Source organism: Hakea prostrata, chromosome 9, assembly GCF_041222555.1.
Source record: "Hakea prostrata isolate BN-2017 chromosome 9, UWA_Hpros_2, whole genome shotgun sequence".
NCBI lineage: Eukaryota > Viridiplantae > Streptophyta > Magnoliopsida > Proteales > Proteaceae > Hakea > Hakea prostrata.
This window is the reverse complement of record NC_142608.1, coordinates 11,598,589-11,623,250: the sequence shown is the minus strand read 5'-3', so window position 1 is coordinate 11,623,250 and position 24,662 is coordinate 11,598,589. Positions and strand designations below refer to the sequence as shown.

Genomic DNA, 24,662 nt, shown 5'->3' with positions numbered 1-24,662 from the left:
AAACAACATTATTCCTCCATTACCATCAACAAAGCAAAAGACTATGATCAAATGTTCTAAAATTGAGTATACATCCTATCTATCAATCTAAACCATAAATTTTGTATTATTTTAGTGATCATTGCACCCAATTAAGACTTGCAATGCTTATTGACCTTCCAATTTGATGATACTTCAATTATTCTTAAGCCATCATCAATATTATCAGTGGATTTAAAGCATTAAAAACTTACAAGCAAATCTTGTTTTGCATGGCTGTTTCAACTCCTTATTGTTTTTTAACTTAAACATCTTATGAAAAATGAACTAAGCAACTTAAGGATAAATTAAATCATCCAACAAAAGTGACAATTGACGATGAGCAAGTTTCGAGTGAGTCTTATGACTTGTGAATGAAAAGAAACTTGAAGAGAAAAAAGAAAACCATGAAAATGAGGGTCTTGTAAAATATATCTATTATGGGTTAGGGATTTGGATTTTTCATGAACATTTTGGCTTTTTATTTTTTAAATAAAAAATAAGACCACCAATTAATACATCAATTGGAATGACAATTAATAAGGAAATTGATATGGGTTGATTTGGAAGTTGGGTATAGGGACACGACAGTTGTATGCTTGAAAGTAAGGTTTAAAGTATCTGTATCGTATTGGTCATGTGATTTTAAGAGACGTATCATCTCTTATTGAGTATTGTATCGTTCTAACAAATGTATTTTAGTGTAATTCAATAGAGAGACGTATTGAAATATATCGATTGTATCAAATATAGATATGTATCGGCTAGTATCGTGGGATACTTAATACCTTGCTTTTTTTTTTTTTTTTTTTTTTTGGTAAATTTATACCTTGCTTAAAAGTATGGAAAAGTTCGTTTTTCCAATACATTTGGATATCCGTATTTATACGGCGATCGATACTTGTATTTAATAAATACCGCTTCTCAAATGGTATATTCCCCGTCGCGCATAAGAACTGCGCTGTGTTCCAGCCTTCCAGCCTTCCAGGCTCTACTGCCTTGTGTTCTTCCCGAATGAGTCAATAATGGAACTCCAAATCCCTGAAAATTTCCTTCGGTATACAAATTCTTCTTTATCACCCTCTCTTCTTAGGTTGAATTCTAGATCTTCACTTCATAAAAATCCAATCTTTTTCCATTTTAAGAGTCGAAAATGTTGTCGGACTTCGAAATTTGTTGCGCTTTGTCGTTCGGTTTCTCCGTCTTACGCTTCGAACAGTAAGAGTTATGGTGGATGGGAAGATCTCAAACCCATTGAAGACTCAACTCATTTTGGTAAGTTAGGTCAATTTCAAAATTTTCTGATTTCTGTAGGAATCGATGATAGAAAGCATCTGGTAATGTTCCTCTTGGGGCTTGTTTCGGCTTTGGCCATCTCTAGGGTTAAGGTTTCTACAATTCTAGTTTTTCCAGCTTCTGTTTTAGTTTTTGCGGCTGGGTTTTTTCTGGGGTATGTTCGTGTGGGCGACATCGGTATACTGTTGAAGGATGTAAACGGGAAGGGAAGTAAGAAAATGCCTAGGGAAGGAAATTTTGGAATCTCTGGTGATGGATTGAAGAAATTGGTGGAATTTTTCAGCGAATTGGATACGAAGGTAACCTATTTGACAAACAAGATGAATGTTGCCTTAGATTCTAATCACATCAAGTTAGGTGATTTAGAAAGTTATCGAGAGGTCATTAAATCCATCAGCTTATCAACCTTGCCAGCTAAAAGTGTTGTGGAGGCTTCTATCAACAGTAATTGTTTTTCAGGAAGAGATGATTGGAGTAGTATATTCGTGGGGGACCAAGAAGCTGAGAGAAGTTCCAACCAGAAACCGACTAGAAGAAAGAAGGAATTGAGTTCAGCCAGTTTTGATATTTTGCACTTTCTTGGGGACTTCTTTCAAAAATCATCAGTTGGGTTGAAGCAGAATAAAGTGAAAGATCTTGTTAAGACAAAGCATTCCGAGCCATTGTATTCAAAAGTGTTGGATGATCAACTTCGGGTTGAAGAGAAGAAGGTCATAAAACCAGTGCTTAGGGATAACAGTGCAAAAGTGAGTTCTGATTCTTCTCCGACTTTGGATCAATATGGGACAGAAAAAATAGATGACGTGGTCAGCCTAAGTCCAGGGAAGGCAGAGCAAAATTCCCTAATGACGGACAGGAAGTTCAAGGGAGTGTTCGACGGTGAGGAGTTCAGTTATCCTAATGATAGGTCAAATTTCACAAACAATTACAGAGTCCTGTTAAACATGGGGAATCAAAAGGAATACAGAAGTTGGTTCCCCTATGATAATCCTCAGGATCAAGAAGATGTGGGCTTTAATTCAGGCCAAAATAAAATTGGAGTCAAATCATTTAGTAGGGAAGCTGATGCATCCTTGCAGTATGAGGAGACTCTGAATAGATCAAATGGATCTTATGTACCTTATCTCAGCCAGGATAAAAATGAAAATGGAGCATGCACGACCCATTGTCAAGAAGACAGAGTGAAATTAAATGATAAACCCCCATTACAATCTTCAAACGATATGGATGATATGAATGTGGCTTCTACGTCATCATCTTCAATGATTTCAGATGATGTGGCATTCGATCGGTATCTCATGGAGGCCACTGACCTCCTGAAAAAGTCAAGGGAGATTTTAAGAGTTAGAGGTGATGAAGAAAGAGCAGAAATTATGTTGTACAAATCTGCAAGATTACTCTCCCGGGCCATTGCCATGAAACCCGTGAGTTTGTTGGCGGTGGGCCAGTTGGGAAACACTTATCTTCTCCATGGAGAACTTAAATTAAAGATTAGTCATGAGTTGAGAAGTCTTCTCTCAAGAAAAGATTCCATATTTGTTGGGAAAAAGGCTAAAGTGCACCTTAAGGGATTAGATGATCAAGTTGTGAGCAAAGATAAGATTGCTTCTGTGCTTATTGATGTGTGTGAAGAGTGCGAAGAACTACTCATTGAAGCAGGAAGAAAGTACAGGTTGGCCTTATCCATTGATGGTAATGATATGAGAGCACTATATAATTGGGGTCTTGCTCTCTCCTTCCGTGCTCAGTTGATAGCAGATATTGGACCGGTAAGCTCTTCCCTACATGGGCTGTTAGGGATGGTTGATTCTTAAAAGTTTTGCAGGTCATTCATTTCGAATTGGCTAGTTATTACAGTTCGATTGATGACACATTACTTGTTTTTGAGTTCTGTTAACTTGGGAGAATCAGTTTTCTAAATCTGAGCCGTTCAAATAATTTTTGCTTGAGTTTCAAAGTTATGAATATTTAGTCTTGTATGCTGAATTAAGTGATCTTCCGTATTTAATTTAAATTTAGAAAAGATTTGATTATTTATTGGTATTTATTTTCTTCTGTTTACAGGAAGCAGCATTTGATGCTGACAAGGTGTATTTGGCTGCAATTGATAAATTTGATGCTATGATGTCTAAAAGTAATGTTTATGCTCCAGATGGTATGCTTTTAACTTGCTCTCCTAATGGGAAATAGTACCATGCTATTATTATATGCTTATGCATCTCTTGGAGATGGTATGAGACAATAGATATTGAAGCATAAATATCTTGACTATGAGAAAAATGAAATGTGTAAACATAATCCACCATAATCAAACTGAGAATAAGAGCAACAAGTTGTTCTTCAATATCAACGTGGTAAAAGCCCTAAAATGTGGTCTTCAGTTTTGCTGCAACTTATTTCTTGGTGATATTATTATTTCTTACATCCAATCAACTATTAGGTTTAGCATGACCTGTGTTTTTAGTGAGTTCTTTTATGTATATCACTATTTATATGCCTTGCTGTGATTCGGGAATCCATGGAAACCTGAAAGCTGAGGTCGTTTTCAATGTAATGTTTAATTCTACTTTCATACTTGACACTGGCATCTTTTTCCTTTCTTAGTCGATGATCAATTAGATTAATTAATAATGAATGGCCAACGCAGAGCTGTTCTAGTGGTGAAACCAACACCTCTTAGTGAAAAGGTCGTGGGTTCAACTCTTGCTGAGGCCAATTAATATCCCCATCCCCTGGCTTAGTAAAAACTCCTTTGTACCAAAAAAAAAAAAATAATGAATGCTTTTGTTATTAGTGTCTACCAATGAAATATTCATCTTATGGAGCTATATTCCCCATATGTGCTTTTAGCGGAACTTTCTCATTGATATGTATGGAACACAGCTCTATTCAGATGGGGTATGGCATTGCAGCATCGTTCACATCTGCGGCCAAGCAAAAATAAAGAGAAAAAGAAGTTGCTGCTGCAAGCAAGGAGGCTTTTTGAAGATGCACTCCGTATGGACTCTGAAAATTTTCTAGTAAGGGAAGCATTGGCATCATGTATATCTGAACTCAACTTTAGGGATTTCTAGTTCAATAAAACCTCGAAATAGTGATTCTATTCCATTAGTTATTGTAATACCTTTAATAATGTAATGTGTTCTCTGCTGTCCTTCAATTTTTCTCCCCTCCTCCGTGCTTTCATTCGGGCAAGTGATTACAGCATGGTGGATTGGATTCTATTGTTTTGGGCATTTTCTGGCTTGTCTGACTTTGTAGTTGAAGACCTGGGATGACCTGGCTATGTTGGATTTGTTGTTGAAGACTTGAAGTAAGTCATTGCAACAGCGCAAGTTTGACCACTTCATTCGCCACCAGTATGCATGTACCTAGGAGACATTTCTTCTGTTAAAGCACAAAAGCCAACTGTTCACTTTGTTACCTCTTTTCCTGCACATATGGCTCATGCAACTTTTCCAGTGGGTGCAAGTGATTACATCATCTGCCGGTTGCTTGCTGGCTGGCCTAGTCATATCCAATGGTTGGACAAGGTATCTCGGGGACACACCCAATTGGGTATGCAATGGCCAACATAATAAACTTTCCTCTCCGTTGGATTCTTCAGGTAAGTTGCAGTTGCCCGTAACTTGGTCATTTTTATTTCTATAAACAGTCTTCCATGGCTGCTGCTCGTCATCTGTTGCACATGTCAGAGCCGTCACGGTTCACTCATAAACACTTCTTCACCGCCTAAATGGGATCATCTGTGGCATTCTTGCTCTCCTTCGCCCAAGAGATGGTTCAAGCATTGTATTTGATGAACTGTCCTTATTGACTCAGGTTCTGTATGTTCCTCTAGAATGGAAAAGACCCATGGAGCCTTCTTAACCTCTTGGCTCATTCAGCCTAAAGGAAGGGGAGGTTGGCTATGGATCAAGATTGTTAATTTGGAATGATTCATTTTCGCTTCTAAAGGGAAGAGAAATGGAGATGCAATCCAACGTTGCCCTCACACTCTTTGCTTAGATATGCTCTTTCAATCCTTACATTCAAGTCTAAAGTGTCACGGCCTTAGTATTTGATTAAGCCAACCATGCAACACTTGGTACCCAACTTGTACGAAGTTAACTTTTAACCCAACTAGAGAGTGAGTAGGAGAGAACTTGAAGAGCACTTTGGTCCTTGGACCGTTGGGAGTATGCATGGTGCACTTTCTCCATAATGCACACCAGGCTAATGATAGACATTGGTATGGCCTTGGCTTGCTTTACGAACTCCATACTCAATACCATTTGGAAATCATTCATGGGCATTATCAACAAGTCTACGGTACCCTTCCATGCCCAAATGATCATCTTGACCCTCGGGCAATACCATTGATGGGTGACCATGCGAGTTGATGACCTTGAACCATCCTTTTTCCTTGGACATCCTTAGCCCCCTCTATTGAGACAATGTTATGTGTTGCACCCGTGTCAACCCTCGCCCTTGTCGTCTTGTTGTGACACTTGCCTCCATGTATATCAACCCCTTCAGTGATGTAGAGCCTTGACCTCCATTGTTTTGGACATGATAGCTCCCAATTGTTATAGGAACCCTATGTGTGTCTTCTGCACCCTTATCTTTGAGCAATGCGTTGAGAACCTTCCTCTTGGGGCAATTGTTAGCCCAATGTGGACCATCACAAAGGAATCAATTGTCTTTTGGTGTGAACTTCATCTTCTTGTCTTGCTTACCTTCCTTGCCTGAGGAGAACTTGCTCATGCCTTCCTTGGAATGATTGGCCTTGGACCCTTTGTCTCCCCTACCTTTGCTTTGGCCTTAAAGTTCTCATCTCTCCTAAACTCCACTAATGAATCTACCATTGCTATGACTGATGCAAGATCTTGTATGCCTTGACATTGTAGCTCTTGCAATGCCCAACTTTGGAGACTATCCATAAAGTCAAAGAGAAGTTATTCCTCAGTCATACTCAGGACCTCCAACATTAGTATAGAGAATTCTTTGATATAGTAGTCCTGAATAGACCACGTGTACTTTAGCCTTTCAATGGTATTTCCTTGCCAAAAAGGTTGCATTCTTTCAGGTAGAATTTCTTCTTTAGCTCCTCATTGAAGTTCTCCCAAAGTGTCTATGGTCTTTATCTTAATATGTTTGTCCTTAGTCACCATTTTTATCTTAATATGTTTGTCCTTAGTCACCATCGCCTTGAAATACCTCTCCATGTGCCACAAGAAGTTCTACCTTTCATGCATCTCTCTTCACCTCAAGTGCCTTGGGCTTTGGCACCTCTATCTTTGGCGCCTCCAGCCATATGGTGGTCCCTCCGACCATTGTCCTCTTGCAAGTGGCCAACACCCCCACTTAACTCTTCAACGTGAGCTTTTGGGCAACCCTCTTCAACACTTGAGTCTGGAGGGTCTCAAGTTGTTGTGTGTGCGCCATGGCATTTAGAGTACCCAAGAGGGACTCCTTGAGCGCCTCCCTACTTTGCTTCTCAATGTTGAGACGTTCCCTCGTCTCGTTCATAGCCAACTCCACCTAGGTTACATCGCACCTCCAACGTTAATTGACTTGCCTTTGCCCTTGCACTTCTCCTTGTTGGCATGGGTCTCCCTCCCATGGTTGTGCTTGCTTGACACCACATTTAAAACCTCAGACTCGCTAGCCATGACGCTTTCCCCCAACTTGTACTAAGTCAACCTTCTACCCAACTAGAGAGGGAATAGGAGAGAACTTGACAAAAAGAATACTTTGTATTGCTTGAGAACTCTTACAAGCTTGGAACTCAATTTTGTCATGGCCTGTCCACAAATGAAACCCTTCTTCTTTTATAAATTCTAATGCACAATAAATGGTTGTGATATTTACATGTGTCCTCCATCCAATGGTGGAAAACTTTCTAGATCCTTGATATTTCTATGGGAGAGTTCTAGAGATTAGATATTTTACAAGGAGTTAGATTCTTCTGGACTTCTCCCCATGTTTAGGTCCATCTAAATAGTGGGCTAGATATTTTACAAGGCTTACATGTGGATGGGCTGTCCAGCCCATCTAAATAGTGGTACGAGTATTTCGATAAGCTACCTATATGAAGTTTCACTATAAATCTCTAGTGATGGTTTTTCTTTAGCATTTCTAAGACTAAGAGGTTTGAATTCATGCGTTTATTTTGTGATTGTTTGTCTATGATTTATATTAATTTTTGTATTCTTTATAGTTCTTGTTTCTAATGAATACTTTCTTTCCTCACTTCTTTGAATCAATCAATTTCAATCTCAATTTTGAACCTTCAGAAGACAACAATTCAAATATTTTGGGAATCATATCCCTAAATTAAGGGAGCATTTTTAGGGTTTTAAAAATTTATTTTGACCAATTCATCCCTCACTCGCAATTCTAAAATCCTTTTTCCTCTCCGTTACATTTTTTTTAGTGAAAGAGAAAAAAAAGAATTTACTAAAAAGGAAGCTACGAGATAGCTCTAACTAGATATAAAATTAAAGTATGAAAACGAGCTATCATGTTTTTTTTTTTCCCTTGTAAGAAAACCTACCATGAAATTACAAAACAAAATAGACGCGACAAGTCGACAAGTCAACTGTGATTGATCTTCTTACATTTGATTTGGATAAAAAACATACATGAAAAATATATAAAATATATACATATATGTAAAACTTGGGCCGCAGTTATTTGTCACGTGTTTTATAAGACTTCGATGGCACGTTTTTTTATAGAAAAGCTGAACCCCACGGGAAAGGGGGGTCAAGCTGGTAAAAAACCGTAAACCGCACCGAACCGCTTAAACCTACCCCCCGAATTTGGTAAACGGACGGTTGTGCGTGTCAACCGCGGTAAATACCGTCGTACCGACCGCCGAACCAACCAACCATAACCGAAAGATATTAACCCTTTAAAGTTTAAACCCTAAACTACTCGAGAGTCACGCTCACTTTGAAAAATCGAGGACAAGAGTCACAAAGATAGAGAAAACAGGTTGGGAGCATAGAGAGTGATATTATATAATGCTTGAGGTAAGTAACTAATCAAATGTTATAGATCTAATTAATTATTAACTACCCTCTTATCCGTTGAAACGTGGACATGGACGAGTCAAGTAAACGAAGTAGACTCGCGAAGGGGCAATGGAATAGACAGAATCTAGTGAATGAATCGGAAGTCTTGAGAGAAGAATTCCTCTCCCTTGGTTGACAAGCAAAGACAAAAATAATTAATAGATTTAATGATTGCTCTTTTATGGGTTTTTGGAGATCATGGCAATGTTGCTCAACTCAAGCATTTGAGCAGCTAGCAATGCATATCAGCATATGTGGCTCTCCACCATCACAATCTAGACTCAAAAAAGCAAGAATTGTTCCCAATAAAAACCCAACAAGTGACAAAACAAGAAGAAGAGGGCAACAGAGAAGCAAGACAAACATAATGGAAACCAGCGGGTAGACACCATCTCTTCCCCCCCCATGCTACCAGCAGGGCAAGACACAAAACCGAAGCGCCAGTGGGAGGAAAGGGAAAGCCATGCGGTTGGTTGCCTATCGGATCAAGCCCAAGACAACTCACAATGGCTGGTTTAATATGTTGTACGACAGTGGGGAAGGATGTAGAATGTACCGGGCCACGGCGGGTTGTATAAGACAATGTTGAGGTAGCTTATTATAATTCACATTGTGTTGGCGGGTTCCATACTTGAACAATCATAAAAAAAAGCCAAACCGACAAACCGACGAGAACGGCGTCCAACGATACCGTCATACCGACCGTTTTAAAACGAACCGCCGATAAAATGGCGGACGGAGGTTGAGGTTATACCGACCATACCGTACCGAACCCCCGACCACACCCGGGGGGAGAGAAAAAAAGGGGGGGGACCAAAGAAAACGGCCGGGGGGGGGGCCCCCGGGGGGGGCTAAGCGCATGTCAGACATAAAGAGCAAACACAATCCATGAATTGATTTGGTAGGCACGAGTTCAACAGAAAAAAAGAGAAAATTTCTAGGGCCCTTTAAATGGAGATGGAGCCTACAAGTGCACAATATCGCCAAAATTCGGTGGTTTCGGTTCATAGTGGCGAATCGAAACCGACTCCGAACCTCGACATGGCAAGATATCGCCGAGCTTGCTATTTCTTGGGATATTTTGCTGATTTTTTGCTATTTTTAGGAGATTTATTGCAATTTTTAGACGATTTCTCTCGCTTCTACAACATAATTTTTAGGATCAATGGACAGTCTTACCAAATATGTCTCAATTATTCAATATTCAAAAGATAATGTGCTAAATGTGATTAGGGATATTTTGCTGATTTCTTGCTATTTTTAGGCGATTTGTTGCAATTTTTAGACAATTTCTCTCGCGATTCTACAACATAATTTTTAGGATCAATGGACAGTCTTACCAAATATGTCCCAATTATTCAATATTCAAAAGATAATGTGCTAAATATGATTAGGGAGGAGAATCTACATAAAATAAAATTTTTTTTTAATAATTTAAATTAAAAAGACATTTTATAGCAAAATCTTCAAGATTAATAAGCAATCTTATCAATTATATTCTAGAGATTTAAGCCTCAAAAGTCAACATGTCAAATGTGGTTAGGGAAGAGTATATACATGAAATAATTTAAATTAATAAAGGATTTTGTAATAGAATCTTCAAGGTGAACGGGTAATCATTCCAATTATGTCTGAATGATTTATGCCTTAGAAGGCAATAAATGTGGTTAAGAAAGAAATTTTAAATGGAAAAATTATTGAAAAAAAAAATCAAATTTACCAGACATTGGCATAAAATTAAAGTAGACATTAAATTTGGCATCAAAATGACCAAAAATACCCCTGAAATGGGGGTCGTAATTTAGCGATTATTGGCCGAAGTTTTGATGTCGTCAAAATTTCGACGAGATTTTACCGTATCACCCAATTCGCTGACAAGTGAACCGGCAATATCTGGCGATATTTCGCTCTCGACCGTCCGTCTCGGTGTCGAGACAGACGGTCGAGATCGAAATCACGGTCGAGATTTCGATCTCGACCGTGCGCTGCACATGCTGCGCATTTAATGCGCAGCATGCAAGTCACACTAATATTTCGCACCCTGCCTGAAACAGTGTCGTGATATTAAATAAATTTAAGAAAACAGACAAGAATTTAACCCTCATTTAAAGGGTGCTTAAAAACACTCAAAAAGAAATTAAAGTAGACACGGTCACACGGGAGTCTCTCGAGTAAACTGCGCACCATAGCAAATGGAATCCAGGCTTGCATAAATACAACCGGAAAATAAAAAAGAAAAACGTCACGTTTTTCATTACAATACAAAAAGGCGTTTAGGGTTGGATTCACGTGTTCCATGACAATACAAAAAAGCGTTTTGGGTTGGATAAACTTTATTCCCACTTTTTAATGTTTTTGGGGGAAAGCTTCCCCCACCTAATCCATTTAAAAGAAAGTATATCTCTTCAATAATTGATTTTTATAGTGAATCCCATCATAAAATTCAACACATTAAATCATCAAGGCTGCATTTGTTTGCAAAGGTGGGGTGGAAAAAAAAGGGGTGGGAAACAAAAAGAGTCCGAATCTGTGACCCCGACCAGCTTACCACCACAAAAAATAGAGGGGCCCAGGGGTGGTGATGGGAGGGTTTTTTATTTATTTATAATATTTTCAGTGGTGGGGCCCACTGTTTTTTGTGGTGGAAAAACCGTCGGTGTGCTCCTCGTCGGGGTGATGATCCGGATTCAAACAAAAACATGTGGGCCTCATGTGTAGTGGGGTGAGGGAGAAGGAAAAGAAAGGAAAGAAAAGAAAAGGGTTTTGTAAAAAAGTGATAGTGGCAGTCTCACATTTTACTTTCCCTAACTTTCCTACAAAGGCTCACCAAATATGTGAGGTTTTAAAATGGCTTGGGGTGGGAAAGTTGGGTTATCACATCTCCAGACAATCAACCATTATTCCAGCAAACAAACGCAGCTCAATGAAATTATTCAAGGAAACTTGTCTCTTACTTTTCCACTCCAAGCAACAAAAAATCTACTATTTTGGGATTTAACAAAAAGTAAGAATTCTATACTTTTTTCAAGAATTTTCCCATCCCACTTTTATTCCAGCAAACAAACGCAGCCCAATGGAATTCTTGTTCATTCCAATTCTGACGAAGGGCCGGTTTTTTTTGTTTTTTTTATTTTTGGTAACAACAAGTCTCAGTTTATTAATCTCTAGTATGGGTGAAGAAAGAGAAAAATATGAAGGTATGTATTTTGATTTTTTTTTTCTCCTATGATGTTGGAAGTTTGGAATGTTCTTCAGTCTTGTAATGTGCAATCCCTCAGACGTTAAGAGTGATAAGTTCAAAATAAACAGTAGAAAGATCATTAATTACTTCAACGATCGTCTAAAACTTCAATCATTGGAGGTTATATAGATGCGGCATTAGATGTTGGATCACATTTATTCTCTCATCTCTCATTTACATGTGTTTTTACCTAATCTTAAAGGATTCCACTCTCTTTTAATATCAGAGCTTATAAATTTTCAATACCAATTTCATATGGTGAAGTTTTTCTAAGGGAGATAAAAGTGAGGGATGAAAGAATGTTGTCGACTTGTTTGCAACTCTCGATCAAAGAAGCTCTCATGAGAAACTGGCTAAGCCAAATTGATACTACTACATATTTTGTTTGTTAAAAATTGAAATCCTTGAATTGTAGCCAATTTAATTTAGGTTCTTTTTTTGTTTTTTCTTTTTTTTTTCTTTTTAGTTCTCATTCTCTATTATGAGAATTTTTCATTATTTAAAATTGTTTGGCATTTATTATCAGTTATATTTTTATTTAAAATAATAGAAAGACCTTCAAAATGCATAATAGAATTTTTATCTATTATGGATTATAGTCTCTTTATTTATGTGCAAGTTTTCTTAAAATTTTATAGTTCAAAAGAGAGTAAAATACTCAATACACATTCTTTTATAAAAACCATACTCCTACAAAAAAAAATTAATAATAATAATAAAAACCATACATTTTTATCTTTTCCACCTCTGGTTCGAAACACAAATTTGGAGAATCTGGAGTTTTTCATTTCGATCTGGTTTTTCTTCCTATTGATCTCTCTCATCGCCTCTCTTCTTGTTACCTTTTTTCTCCATCTCTTCGTTTTCTCTCTTCTCTCAATCTCTGCCATCTCTTCGTCTTCCACTTGTCTATTCTCTATCTTTCTTTCTCTGTTTTTCAACTTTTTAGGTTCAAAACCAAAAAAAAAAAAAAAAAAAAAAACTCTGGTTGAAGCGAGCTTTGGTGTCTCCCGCGGAAAAACTCCATATTTGGAAGTGCACTCTCTATTGTGGTAAGCTCTATAAGTAAACTTCTACGGCAGTGACATATGGCAAGTTTGAATCTTCTCCGCAATACTAGTGCTACCAATGCGACAACCAAACTTCCGCCCTTGTGGTGTGTTTTATATCTGTCATTGTGGTGTGTTTTATCTCTACCCTTGTGGCGTGTAAGTCTCTGCCTTTGTGGCGTATCTCCCCCTTTGTGGCTTTGGTGCTTAACTGCTGTTGTATTTGTTACAACTCTTGTTCTAAGATTTTATTGGGCTTGACACATTCCTTAGTCTGGATGATCTTGTCTATTGCATGTACGACAGTTTGGTCAATTTCCGCTCCTTGGTTCGGATTGAACTTCATGTTTTGATACATCTATCTTTTGTACTTTTCCTTTCTTTTGTGTGTCTGTATTGTATTTTCTTAGTTTATGAATAAAGTGTTCCCTTCTTATCCAAAAAAAAGAAAAAAACATACATTTTTCCTCTTTTGTCACTTGTTCATTATCATTTTCTAACAAATTTTTTTATTTTTTTTATTTTAACATCAAACTTATTTTTTATTTCATAATTTATGTTCAATAAAATTCAGCAAACCATTTTTCATTTTTTGACCAATAATGAATTATTGTATTTTTTTTAAATAAACATAATAGAGAATGAGAATTGATACCAAAAATAGCCTTAGAGATGACGATTTAAAATTTTCTATGTGTATGAAATCCATTAGTTCTAGTTTTAGTAGAACGGCCAAATGATTCTATTTTCTTATGGTAGAAGAAGAGATCATTGCATTAAGAAGTCGTTACAACCATTGACTTCACATTTATTGGTATCAGACAAAAAAGCAAGAGCTCAATCTACTAGGTCAACTTAACTATAAAATCTACAACACAATTAATTTCAATAAATATAGGTTCTTGATCAATCTATATTCAATAATTAATTAAAAACATGGGCGAAAATGCAAAAAGATAATACTTTTTCTCTTTTTTGGGAATCTCAAGTTTATTCACGCTAATTTAGGTGTACTCTGACTATATCTGCAGTAATTTTTTTTTTTCTTAGGAGAGTTCTTGGCTTCGCATTCATTCGGCGGCATTAATTATATAAAAGCTCCCTTGAGGATGTAATCGTAGTGCCCACAAGCTAGCTTGGATGAACCACATATCCAAAAAATTAAAAAAAAAAAAAATTATTTTTCTTGCCTTTTTAACAATAACAGAGTTAAATCTATCCAATACAAACCAACCTAGATTAACAATTCAAGCTGAAGACGATGGGTACATGTTAGAAAACGCAACTACATTAACACTAGAGTAAGCATGGGGTGCATAATACTAGAACGAATACAAAGCAAGTATATATTTCCCGCGGTTCTACAACCAAAGTAAAGTATATATTTCTCCCGCGGTTATAATCGAAACCGTTAGTACTATCTGAAGATCGTAACCTGCATTAGTTGACAAAACGACAAAAACGTAACGGACCCCGTAAAGATACCGACAAAACCACCCCATTTTGCCGTTTCCAGTTTCTCTCTCTTCCCCTTTTATCCCATCTTTCCTATTTGCTATTTCCTTTGCGGAGCTTTACAGGCTTACAGCTTCCAACCTCCATGTTTGGCAAATTCCAAACGCACAAATAGCTTCCTACGCCAGCACCACCCCTCTCTCTCTCTACGTATCTCCTGAGTTTCGTGACTTTCGTCTACTCATCTACTTTTTCATATACCTTCACCTGCACCTTCACCTACGCCACCACCTTCCCCACTTCATATACCTCGATTCCTCTCTGTTATCGTCTCCATTTTGCTTTCGAACGTGTTCTCTACTTTCCTCCACCTGTTTCTAGGTTTTCGGTTCAAATTTACGTGGTTATATCTAATAAAGCTTTTCTTTTTCAGTTTCCAATTGTTTACAGCAGAGATTCTTCTGGTTCTACCTGATTTCTCCTGCATTATTAACACAATTCAGACAAGTGAAGCGAAATCTCGCTTTAATCCAATTTGTTTCCTTCTTTGTTTTCATGAATATCGAGTTAAATGAATAAATACTGTTGTTTACTTGTTGAAATACTTTACTTCTTCATCTCGGTGATCAGATCGTGTTCTCCTTTCGTATGTATCATCAATTGTTAAATGTGTATGATTATAGGTCTTGCCTGTTGGAATCCGTATTCTAGAAGTGGTTGATCCGGGCATCTAATGCGTCGGATCATATTTGAATATGTTACTGGAACATTTGCGATGAAACTAGGATTTTGTGATGGAAAAGTGTCAGCTAGAGAGAAATTTAGGGTTGGACTGGCAACGGAGAAAGACTTGGTGAGAAAAGAGGAACGGAATTGTCTCACGCCTATTAAAATTGTAATCAAAACAGTCTGGATTCTGGAAGTAGCTTAAACCGGCCGTTTGATCTGAGGGTGATTGAAATGGGAGAGCTTTTAGCTTACAAGCTGCACTTGATGCTGTCACCATAGAAATGCATGTTAGGCTTGTGGAAAGAGTGGATTTCACCTCTGGTCTATCAGAATCAATCGAGCTTCTTCATGGAGGTATAACAGTCAATGCTCTATTCTTCCCTTTTTCTGGTTTTTCATTCATTTCAGGTCCATCCATTTGAAGTCGCGTCCACATAATTTGATTTTCCATTACCTCAAAAGATAAGACAGGAAGATGTCTGTTTTTTGTACCTCAAATCACTCAAGATGGCAAAAATATTGATGTTGACCTACTTAAATTTCACTTCTCTAATTTCTGCTGTCTCTAAGCTAGGACCAAGTCGTAGCCTCTCCTTCCGCAACTCAATTACCTGAAATATGGATTGCATTTCCGCCTCTTTGGTTTCTTTTCTTTTTATTTTTGGAGGTTTGAGAAGAGCTCTTATGTTGCTAAAATGTGCTGTCCTTTTGGCTACCACATTCATATTAGACATTGTGAATTCACCTCTTGGGTTTGCAAGAACTACATAAGCAATTGACCATGCAAAATTACCTTTGATAACTTGAGTACCTTCATTATATTCTTGAATCCGTGCTACTGTAATGTTTGGTAAAGATATATTTAAATTATTATTCAAATTTTCATGGCTTTCAATCCTAACTTGTATAATTTGTTTGTTCTATTCTGTACCGAGGAGCTAAAAAGCAGCATAACAATGTGACTGTTTTGGGGGGAAAGAAATGTTATGATTCCCTTGTGCTTTTTCATGAGAAACCTGGCAATTTGAGTGCTGGAGAAGGGAAAAAAAATACAACTTATTTTCTATCCTTGTTTATTTTGTAACATCTCTTCTCCATGGATACAGGCACAACTTGAGTGAAAGTAATTCTGCAAATTAAAATATACTAATTTATGTTATAAGAAAACACAAGTATTGTCTCTATCTTTTGTGTTTCTTATCTTCCATATGACACTAAAACATGATCTCTGCTGTGTCTTTATTATTGCAGGAGTATGTCATGTTGAAAAAGGCTGTGTTTGGTCTGGATAATGGTCAGTAGAAACAGGTGTCCCATGCAATTAAAAATCCTGCAATTGTGTTGCACAAAATGCTTCACAAATTCTTCGTCCTTGAGCAACGATGACAACAAGTTTTAGTTGGTTTGAAATAGTATACTACTGGATAGGTTTGAAAGTTTACAATCTGACAGAATGAGTCCTTGAGGCATATCAGTGGTGCCAACATTTGGGACAACACGACAGGTATAAAATCTGACTTCTATGAATTATGTGTCTAAGCCTTGGTTCGGGTTTCTTTCTTTGTATTTATGTCAATTATCTTAAATCCCCAAAACAATAACTGTTAGTGCATTTGTCTATTCATTTTCATAATCTTGGTGTTCATATTCTTGGAAATACCAAAATGTTTGTTTAGGGTTCAATACCCATAACTTTAAGAATAATTTACTTAGAATGGAATTGCTCCCACCTTGTTTCCTTCTTCTATGTTAACTAGGACTTCCTTATACTTTACCTAAGATAATAATTAAATCTTGCAAACAACTGTATTTGTATGGATGGAAGGACATCAAGACTTGGATCCTTGGAAGAGGTAGGAAGCACTTTGTATTCTTCCGGAATATGTATGGAGCAGAATCACCAGTGGATTAAGGACAATGAGGGCATTTCTTGAAGTTACCATTGATAAAACATGTGATTGTTAGTTCAGTGAGTATTTGTTAAGAATCATCTAGTTTTACAAGTTCAGAGGAGCCAGAAATCATTAACAGAATGGTTAGAAATTAAGCACAATAAGATGTGGAAATTTTTCTTCATTGTTGAATGTCAAGTTAAATTGCCTGACCCAGATACGGTAGATTACCAATGTCTTAAATTCAAAGTAGAATTTTGTAGAAGCAGAGATAAGTGTACATTGGAAAATATTTAAGATGTTCTGGACCTTTCCTATCAACCCTTGGTAGCAGACATTGACCTCCATCACATGATGTTTGGGCCCCAAAAATTGCAGGAAAGCACAAAAACATCATAATGCTCCAACTTAACTACGAGTTCCAGGGATATTTCAATGTATGCTATTTAATAACATGTATTAGTTTAGAGGCATATCAAGAGGTATAGTTTGTCATGTTGGAGCTCCAAACCAAAATTACAAAATAAAATGATTTCTTGTAATCTTGACTTTCGGCATGGCGGAAAAGGTAACTAATGCTGCAATGAAGCAACGTAATTGAAGCTGGGCAATTGTTGTGTTATAGCTGACCTGCTGAAGGGTGCTTATGATTGTGAGCTTTTACCCTTTTGTGATTTGAGAAAAGCAGTGCTGATGGGGCTAGGTTCACTAGACAGCAAGTAAAAAGCCAACCAAATAAGACAATCAGTAGGTGCTGAGTGCAACAGAGTTGTAATAGGCCAAAAGAAATAAGAAATGGGGCAGCAGTATGGGTTCAACACTAGTACTAGACCACAAGGTTTTTATTGCAGTCCATGGGCTGAATTGACACTAAAGACTGTAGTCACTGGGAATGGCAGCTTGATTCCCAATTAGAAACTGAGTTAGCCTGTGAATCCTAGGTCAGAACACGGTCAAACGATATCAGAAACGAGAAAGAATAATAATGTGAATCCCAAGTTACAGATGCAATCCAATATGGCAACTATAGATTAACCAACAGTAACAGCTCACAGCTATCTCTAATGGGACTGAATCCATTGTGGAGGGTAGCATGGAAGGGTCTTAACAAAAACAGCCACAGTGATGGCTGGATTGCAAGTAGCTACAGTTACTCAAAATAGAAATTCAAGGGAAGTGTTAGAAACCTTCAGCTAGATGTATTTCTAGCAAATGGATGGACCTGAAATCACTGCCAGAGGGTCAGGAAGATGTTCAACAGAATTCCAGAAAGTCTTCAACTGATAGATGAAGAGTTATTGTGGCCTGATGTTTCTGCAGAAAACTTCCAAATATCAATCTTCTAAAACCAGCTTCCTGAAGGACCAATGGAACTGTCTCCAATAGATAGTCAGAAGCAAGAACAGAGAACAGAGTATGTCCACAGCAACTCATTGTAATGGTTGCAGCAGGTCAATAAATAGAAACTCTAGATGTAGAGAAGAAAGAGGGAAGAATTAGTAGTATCTGACCAAGGCCTATCACCTATGACGATGGACCTTGGTCATTTCCTCACTAACCCCTAGCTTTTGGCCTCACACTGTTTCTGATTTATTGTCATTCAACCAAAAGAAAGGTTTTAGCTCTTTAGACATTATTTACATTTCAGTGAAAATCAATATGGTTTGATATTGTTACCTTTCATATGCTTAAGCTAGATTACTTGATTTTGGAGACTAAGTTTACAAATATTGTTTTAATCGTACAGACAAAAAATCTGAAAGAATGATCGGTTCTCATTTTTTTCTTTTATGCAGAATGTCTTCTATACTTTGGATTCTGAAATATTTCACAGGTTTTTACAATTGCCTTTATTCTTGCACTCTTCACATCATTTCATTAATAGATAACTAAGATGCCCCTTGCAGTTGCAGGAGGAAAATCTGGAAGCAGGTTTGCTCGTGGTTACCATTACCTTGAGGCGGAAGTGTCCTGCTGTGCAGGAATGAGTACTGCAAAACTGCTATTGATATTCATTGAGACAAGGACAACATTTGCCTTTCTTGATGCCAAAGGCAGCCATGCAGGTCTCCCTGTGACTAGTTGTGATAGTTGCAACTGAAAATAACTGAAAATGGATGGACAAAGATAGGCAGGACTGACAACCGAGGTTACTGAAGCTTCACTCGTTACTTTTGGAGCTGGCATTTCATGATAAATTCTCCATTTTAAATGCAACCTCTATTGGCATGGCAACAATGGTCATAAAAACTTGAGATAATGACCTTATAAGAGTAGGCTTGGAACAAAAGGTTTATGAACAGAGAATATTCTGAAATAAAATTGAACAGTTTTAACTGATGTACAAGCTCAATGATGTCTGTGAGAAGAAATTACAAATCAGCATGAGGAGCAGAGAAGCAGAGGAAATTTCAACAGGGTTTTCTTGCAATACTGATGAAATAAATTCTCTTGTTTTTTATTTCTTCCCCTTTCTGAAGCAACTGCTATGAGTATATCCCATCATAATTAGTATTCAAAAGAGAAAGTTTCTTAGGTTAGCGTATTTGCAGGTTTTCTTTCACAACTGATGAAAAAGAAAATTCTCTTCTTGATTCAGTTTCTTCCCCTTAGCAACAGCCATGAATGTAGTCCATAATTCTTTGAGAATAGAAAAAAGATGTGTATCTTTCTTTGCTTAGTGTAGTTCTTCATTTGTTTTTATTAACTACCATGAGTTGCCCTCACTGAGGATTCTTTCGACTGCTTCACGTAGTCCCTGGCTTTAAATTTTTGGTTAGGACAAACTCTGCAATTCCAGTCGCAGTGAAGCTGAGACTGATTGGCATCTTTTCCTCTAATGTAAGCAATTACCTGAAATCAGTTTCTCAATGTAAAACTTACTAATAAGGCTATACAATTGGTAGGAAATTATAAATTTCTCATGCACTGGTTAAAGCAGGAAACCCACATCAGACTAACGCAGACAATGCTTTAGAAAGCTCTTGGCGAATATATTTACAAGGACGGAAAACATTAGACATGAGATGTAACATGAATTTACAATTTGGAATCTGTTGGTTCAATTGGTGATGCTGAAGAGTCAACTTCAGGCAACAGTCTGAACTTGATAATCTTCTGAAGACTTGTAACTGGCTTGACCTTTTTAACAGGAGCTTCATTCGGATCTTCAATGCACTTTCCCATGAAAAGGTTCCTTTCAGATGCTCCCTTCTCCTCATGAACCACTGGAGTAGCATCTGCCATGAGAAGTTCACTTCTTTATCATACAACTAAAATTACATGTGACAAAATACAAGAAAAATGAAGGAATGGAGATGACAAAATTTTTTATTTAATAAAAGTTCAAGATCTGCCAAGATAGCAGGATCATTTTTAAATATCTAACATACGAGGAAAGTACACAGCTATCCAAGAACTGAATTTCTTTTAACATGCAAGGAATTTATATATTGGAAAACAATGTATACTGACCAGTTTCTGAGAAAACATAGCAGGTGCCAATTGTTTCTTCATATTCTCCTATCTGTCACAAAATCAAGAACAAATCAATGGTTTTTTTTTTTATGTATTAGTTGCTTTATGAGTTAGCAATAGTATCGATCGAGTCCTAACAAAGAAAATAAATCAATTTTCTTAACAGTAAACCTTTCTTCCATCCAAGTTTTTCATATGCTGTATCATTCAAAATCTTATTATAGGGTTTAAAAATCTCATTGCCAAATGATAGCATGTTTGATCATAAGAAATTGATGTGAGTTGATAGTGTGGATCAGAAGGGTCTAAACAAAGGTTTGAACATCCTGATGAATCAAATATGTAACTCACCAGCTTCAATTTGTCACCAATAGTTAGCACTGGATTGAGTGTGTCCAGATCCTACATGAACAGAATGCACATATTAAAAGCCAAACAAAAAAATAGAAAAGATAGCATGGTAGGACAAATAGATGAAACAACATTGCTCAAGATTTTATACGTGCTCCGATAAGGTTTCAACTAAAGGATGATTTAAAGAAGAGTCTTTAAATTGTTGCTGTTTTAGCCTTCATATGTATCAAGAACATAACGATTTACACAGAATACAGAAATGAAACTACCTTTGATATGTGTACCTGATAAATCATATTTTCTACAATCTAAGTTCACAAACCCCAACGGAAAGAAAAAATATCCACACTAGCTAAGCATCATAAATTACAAATTAATATATTTTTTTGAAATTATTATCTGTATATTTTAAATGTGTTTGCAAACACCTCAAGCAAATTGTGTTCAAATTACAAGACAATGACTTTAAGAATCAGACTAGTGCAAAATCATAATTATACTATGTATTTTGCAGAATTAGCTATGTTTCAAGACAAATAAACATACTGAGAGAACATATGGCGCATTTGGTGGGATTTCAACGTGGGCGGCTACACCATCAAGATCAAGCAAAACATACTCTTCTTCATCCTCCACATACGCAGTTTCCATGGATGACTCCATTATCTACATAAACAAGCAAGCAGTTATAGTCTAGCAGTATCTGAAGTAGGTGATACCATAGTTCAGGCACTATTTAAGAGAGCTAAAATCAAGCCATTCATTCCAAGGATTCTCACTTTGAATTGACGAGATATGACTCCTTTTTTCTGTCACAAAATGAACCGTAAGTGTTTACACCAAAAACTAAGTTTTGTAATCAGCACAAGAGTTTCTGTCATAGGCTAACCATATATAACATCCATTTTTAACTTTTTATCCCCTTAAAATCCCAACTGTGATTGAAATAATGATGAAGGCATAAGAGAAAGCTCAAGAAAGTTAAGACAACTTACAAAAGCCAAATAATGAAACTGTAATCCATAGAAGTACAAAAACTAGTATTAAAGATGACTGAACTCTGACTTCTCATTTCACCCCAAAAAATAATAATAATAATAAAAACACCCTTGACTTCTCAGCAGAACAAATTCATTAACTCCAACCTTGACTACAACTAACATTAAGATGATACAACCAGCAAAAAACAGCTCTTCCATCAACAGTCCACTGCTGTATAGATACTGCTGCTACTTGCAAAAATTTACTTTGGAAACCTCCATTTAATATCACTAAGAGTATCAACTCTAGGGAAGAAATTCCATCAACAAATATTATCAGAGCACAACCAATGAGGCTAAAAACTTTCATTTAAGCCTAAATTGTTAAATCAAAGTGAAATTCGATATATTACATGGAACATGATAGTAAAGTTTCAGTTTTAGTCAAACAGAGACCATTGCGGTTTCAATATGAATCAAACACTAGAAAACTTCCATTTAAGACTAAATTGATAAACAAAAGTGAAATTCGATATATTACATGGAACACGCCAGTAAAGTTATAGTTTTAGTCAAACAGAGACCATTGTGGTTTCAATATGAATCAAACACTAGGCGAAAGATAGCTCCTCATTTTGGAGAATGGTTCTATCCCTTCGTAAACAAAACCTTCACATGCACTACCTAAGAGAAACTAGAAGTACCTTATGCAGGGTAAGATATAGAATAAATTGGAGAAAGCCATATACATATTTAAGTAATTAGACTATTAGTGATATACTGCTGACCATTCCAAGACACTCAAGAAATTCAGAAAATCATAAATCTACAACACCAAAGAAACAAAATGGAGACGCGAAAGAAAAAAAAGAAAGCTGGGTGGTGTCATCAGCGTGATAAACTTTATACTCAGAGTTTGGTTTTAAGAACCACATGATACCCAAGAAAAGATGAAGTGGGATAAGAAATAAAGGTAAAAAAAGGTATCATAATCCGTTTATTGACTTTGAAGGGGGTGGCATTGAATACAGGTTTGAGTCTATCAGGCTAGCATCTCCATGGACACCACAGGGCTTAATGAGGACAGAGGGATGGGCACAACAGAAGAAATCCTTGTATTTCCGTTAATTTTGGAGTTCAAAAAGAAGGAGCAAAAACATATAAATATTAGAAAAAGAAATATCATTGAATAGACTCTGCGAGATGTCTAAGGGAAGGAGAAATCATGAATTGGTTCCCGTTCAAAACAATGGCAGAAATAAACCGAACCCTTCTCTAATACCGATCCCTCCAACACACCTAGCTCCAAAGTTCAAAACCCATAATCAAAACTATAAATATATTCGGGTCTCAATTATCATTGATGTAGATCATGTATTAGGCTATCACTGCTTATTTATGGCGAGAAAACAGATAACACTAGTCATCCAACCATTCCAAAGACAAGAATTAACCATTGAATTGAAAAGTATGCATATAGAAGAGGTGGAGTGCAACACAGTATCTTTAATGCATCCCTTGAGAAACCTAAATAGCATGGAGAGAAAGAGAACGTGAAGGAAGGACACCGCGATAGCAGATGGAGAAGAAGAGAGATGGATGGTACCTGCTAGCTGCAAGATTATAGTGCCTTTACTGCGGGAGTCGGGAGTCGTCTCAGGGAGCCAAAGCTGGGAAGTTAGTCTCAGGGTATCCTTCTGAGTTCCCTTTAGCGTAAAGATGTTCGAAACCAACTCGGACCTTTATGGTCTAGGTAAAGCGTTTGCTTTGTTTTCGCTCCGCTCATGCGTGGCACTCCTTGCTTGCAGAGCGGTTAGGATCAATTGGAGCCAGGGCTAAGAACAGGGCGAGAATGAGACTTGATTTGGCCCATAGGACTTAGAATTAAGGATAATAATCATTTGCCCTAAAATAGGGTCAAGGCAAAAATGGGCTAAGATTGAAATATGTAGGGTTGGGCTTGGAATTGTAAAATCCCGGCCAACCCGGCCTTGTTGCAACCCTATGTTAGACCCACATTGTCTTTGCCTAATATGAATCTTATGGAATGCAAGTCCATATTCATGTAAGCACGGCTATATAAATAGAGAGGATCTAAACTCGACCACCACCTGTAAAATGTCACCAAAGGATTAAGGACAATATTGTAAAGTGAGAGATTAAGGGTAATTTGGTAGTTATAAAATCATATAATGATAACTTATTTGATAATAAAGTTTACGTACTCTTGGGTAAATTTAAAAGATTATTAAAAAATGAAGAGACTTGTCATATTAGCATTCTTTTTGGGTGATTTGTGTTCTCATCACAATTATCTTATTAGAGTGCTCCTAAAAAATATTTATTTTTATGTTTTTCATTCTCCTCTTTGGATTTTTATAAAAATGAAATAAATTAAATTGCATATAATGTATGATGAATTTTTGTAAAAGAGGGAAAATAAAAATTTAAAGGGGTTAAAATAACAAGGTAGCAGATATAATAATTCACCCTTTTAAGAATTTATAAATACACCTTGCTTTCACCAAATTAGTGTCAAACAAAACTGGTCAAAAGTCAAATGTTTTATTATTCATTAATTTCCACCAAAATGGTGGGATCTTGCTTGGGATCGTCAAGTCACACACTATGAGTCGTCGGACTGAATTTGGTTGAAATTTTGAATCTGACAATCGAAATCTCAGCTTAACGGTCATGCGCATGACCCAAGCAATTTCCAGATGGTAGCTAAGATTCTATCTTCTTTAAATTTTTTTCCATCTCAATACTTTGCCAGAGGATCTTTCTTTGAATATAGAATAAAAGTTCTTCTTTGGAGTGTCTTGAATGCAAGGTTCATTTGTTAATGTTATTTTATGTCAGTGAATTTCAACAACTACCTCATGCGTTTTGTGGAAATAACGCGAAATCCATCTGAAAATATATTTTTTTTTCTATATGAATTGGCATACCTGAGCAGTGGAGCTTTTGAGATTAAGAACAAAGTACTCTCATATATCATTGCCACCAACTTTGTCAATTCATCTCTTTAATAAATCATTAATAGATTTTCTCTTCGATAGATGTCTACACTTGTGATTTTAATTTGCTATTTTGTTTAACATTGTGAA

General features: G+C 36.8%; 2 protein-coding genes and 1 long non-coding RNA gene across 4 annotated transcripts; 2 read left to right on the top strand and 1 right to left on the bottom strand.

The window, feature by feature from the left end:
• Positions 1 to 973: 973 nt before the first annotated feature.
• On the top strand, positions 974 to 4,474 carry LOC149004651 (uncharacterized). Its single transcript, XM_089169521.1, has 3 exons — positions 974 to 3,083; positions 3,379 to 3,469; positions 4,198 to 4,474. Exons 1-3 carry the CDS (start codon positions 1,044 to 1,046, stop codon positions 4,386 to 4,388), a joined length of 2,322 nt encoding a protein of 773 aa, XP_089025647.1. The 5' UTR covers positions 974 to 1,043; the 3' UTR covers positions 4,389 to 4,474.
• A 9,918-nt stretch (positions 4,475 to 14,392) lies between these two features.
• On the top strand, positions 14,393 to 19,321 carry LOC149004650 (uncharacterized). Its single transcript, XR_016175632.1, has 3 exons — positions 14,393 to 15,203; positions 16,101 to 16,353; positions 18,649 to 19,321. It is a non-coding gene; the product is annotated as an uncharacterized LOC149004650 (long non-coding RNA).
• A 430-nt stretch (positions 19,322 to 19,751) lies between these two features.
• Positions 19,752 to 23,293, bottom strand: LOC149004649 (Transcription factor TFIIIC, tau55-related protein). Of its 2 annotated transcripts, XM_089169079.1 has the most exons (6): positions 23,159 to 23,293; positions 21,352 to 21,381; positions 21,119 to 21,238; positions 20,570 to 20,620; positions 20,216 to 20,267; positions 19,752 to 19,980 (listed from the first exon to the last, which is right to left on the bottom strand). In XM_089169079.1, the coding sequence occupies exons 3-6, from the start codon at positions 21,233 to 21,235 to the stop codon at positions 19,781 to 19,783; spliced, it is 420 nt and encodes a 139-aa protein (XP_089025205.1). In that variant the 5' UTR covers positions 21,236 to 21,238; positions 21,352 to 21,381; positions 23,159 to 23,293; the 3' UTR covers positions 19,752 to 19,780. The 2 variants fall into 2 exon arrangements, with proteins under 2 accessions (XP_089025205.1, XP_089025204.1); XM_089169078.1 differs by lacking the exon at positions 21,352 to 21,381.
• Positions 23,294 to 24,662: the final 1,369 nt, after the last annotated feature.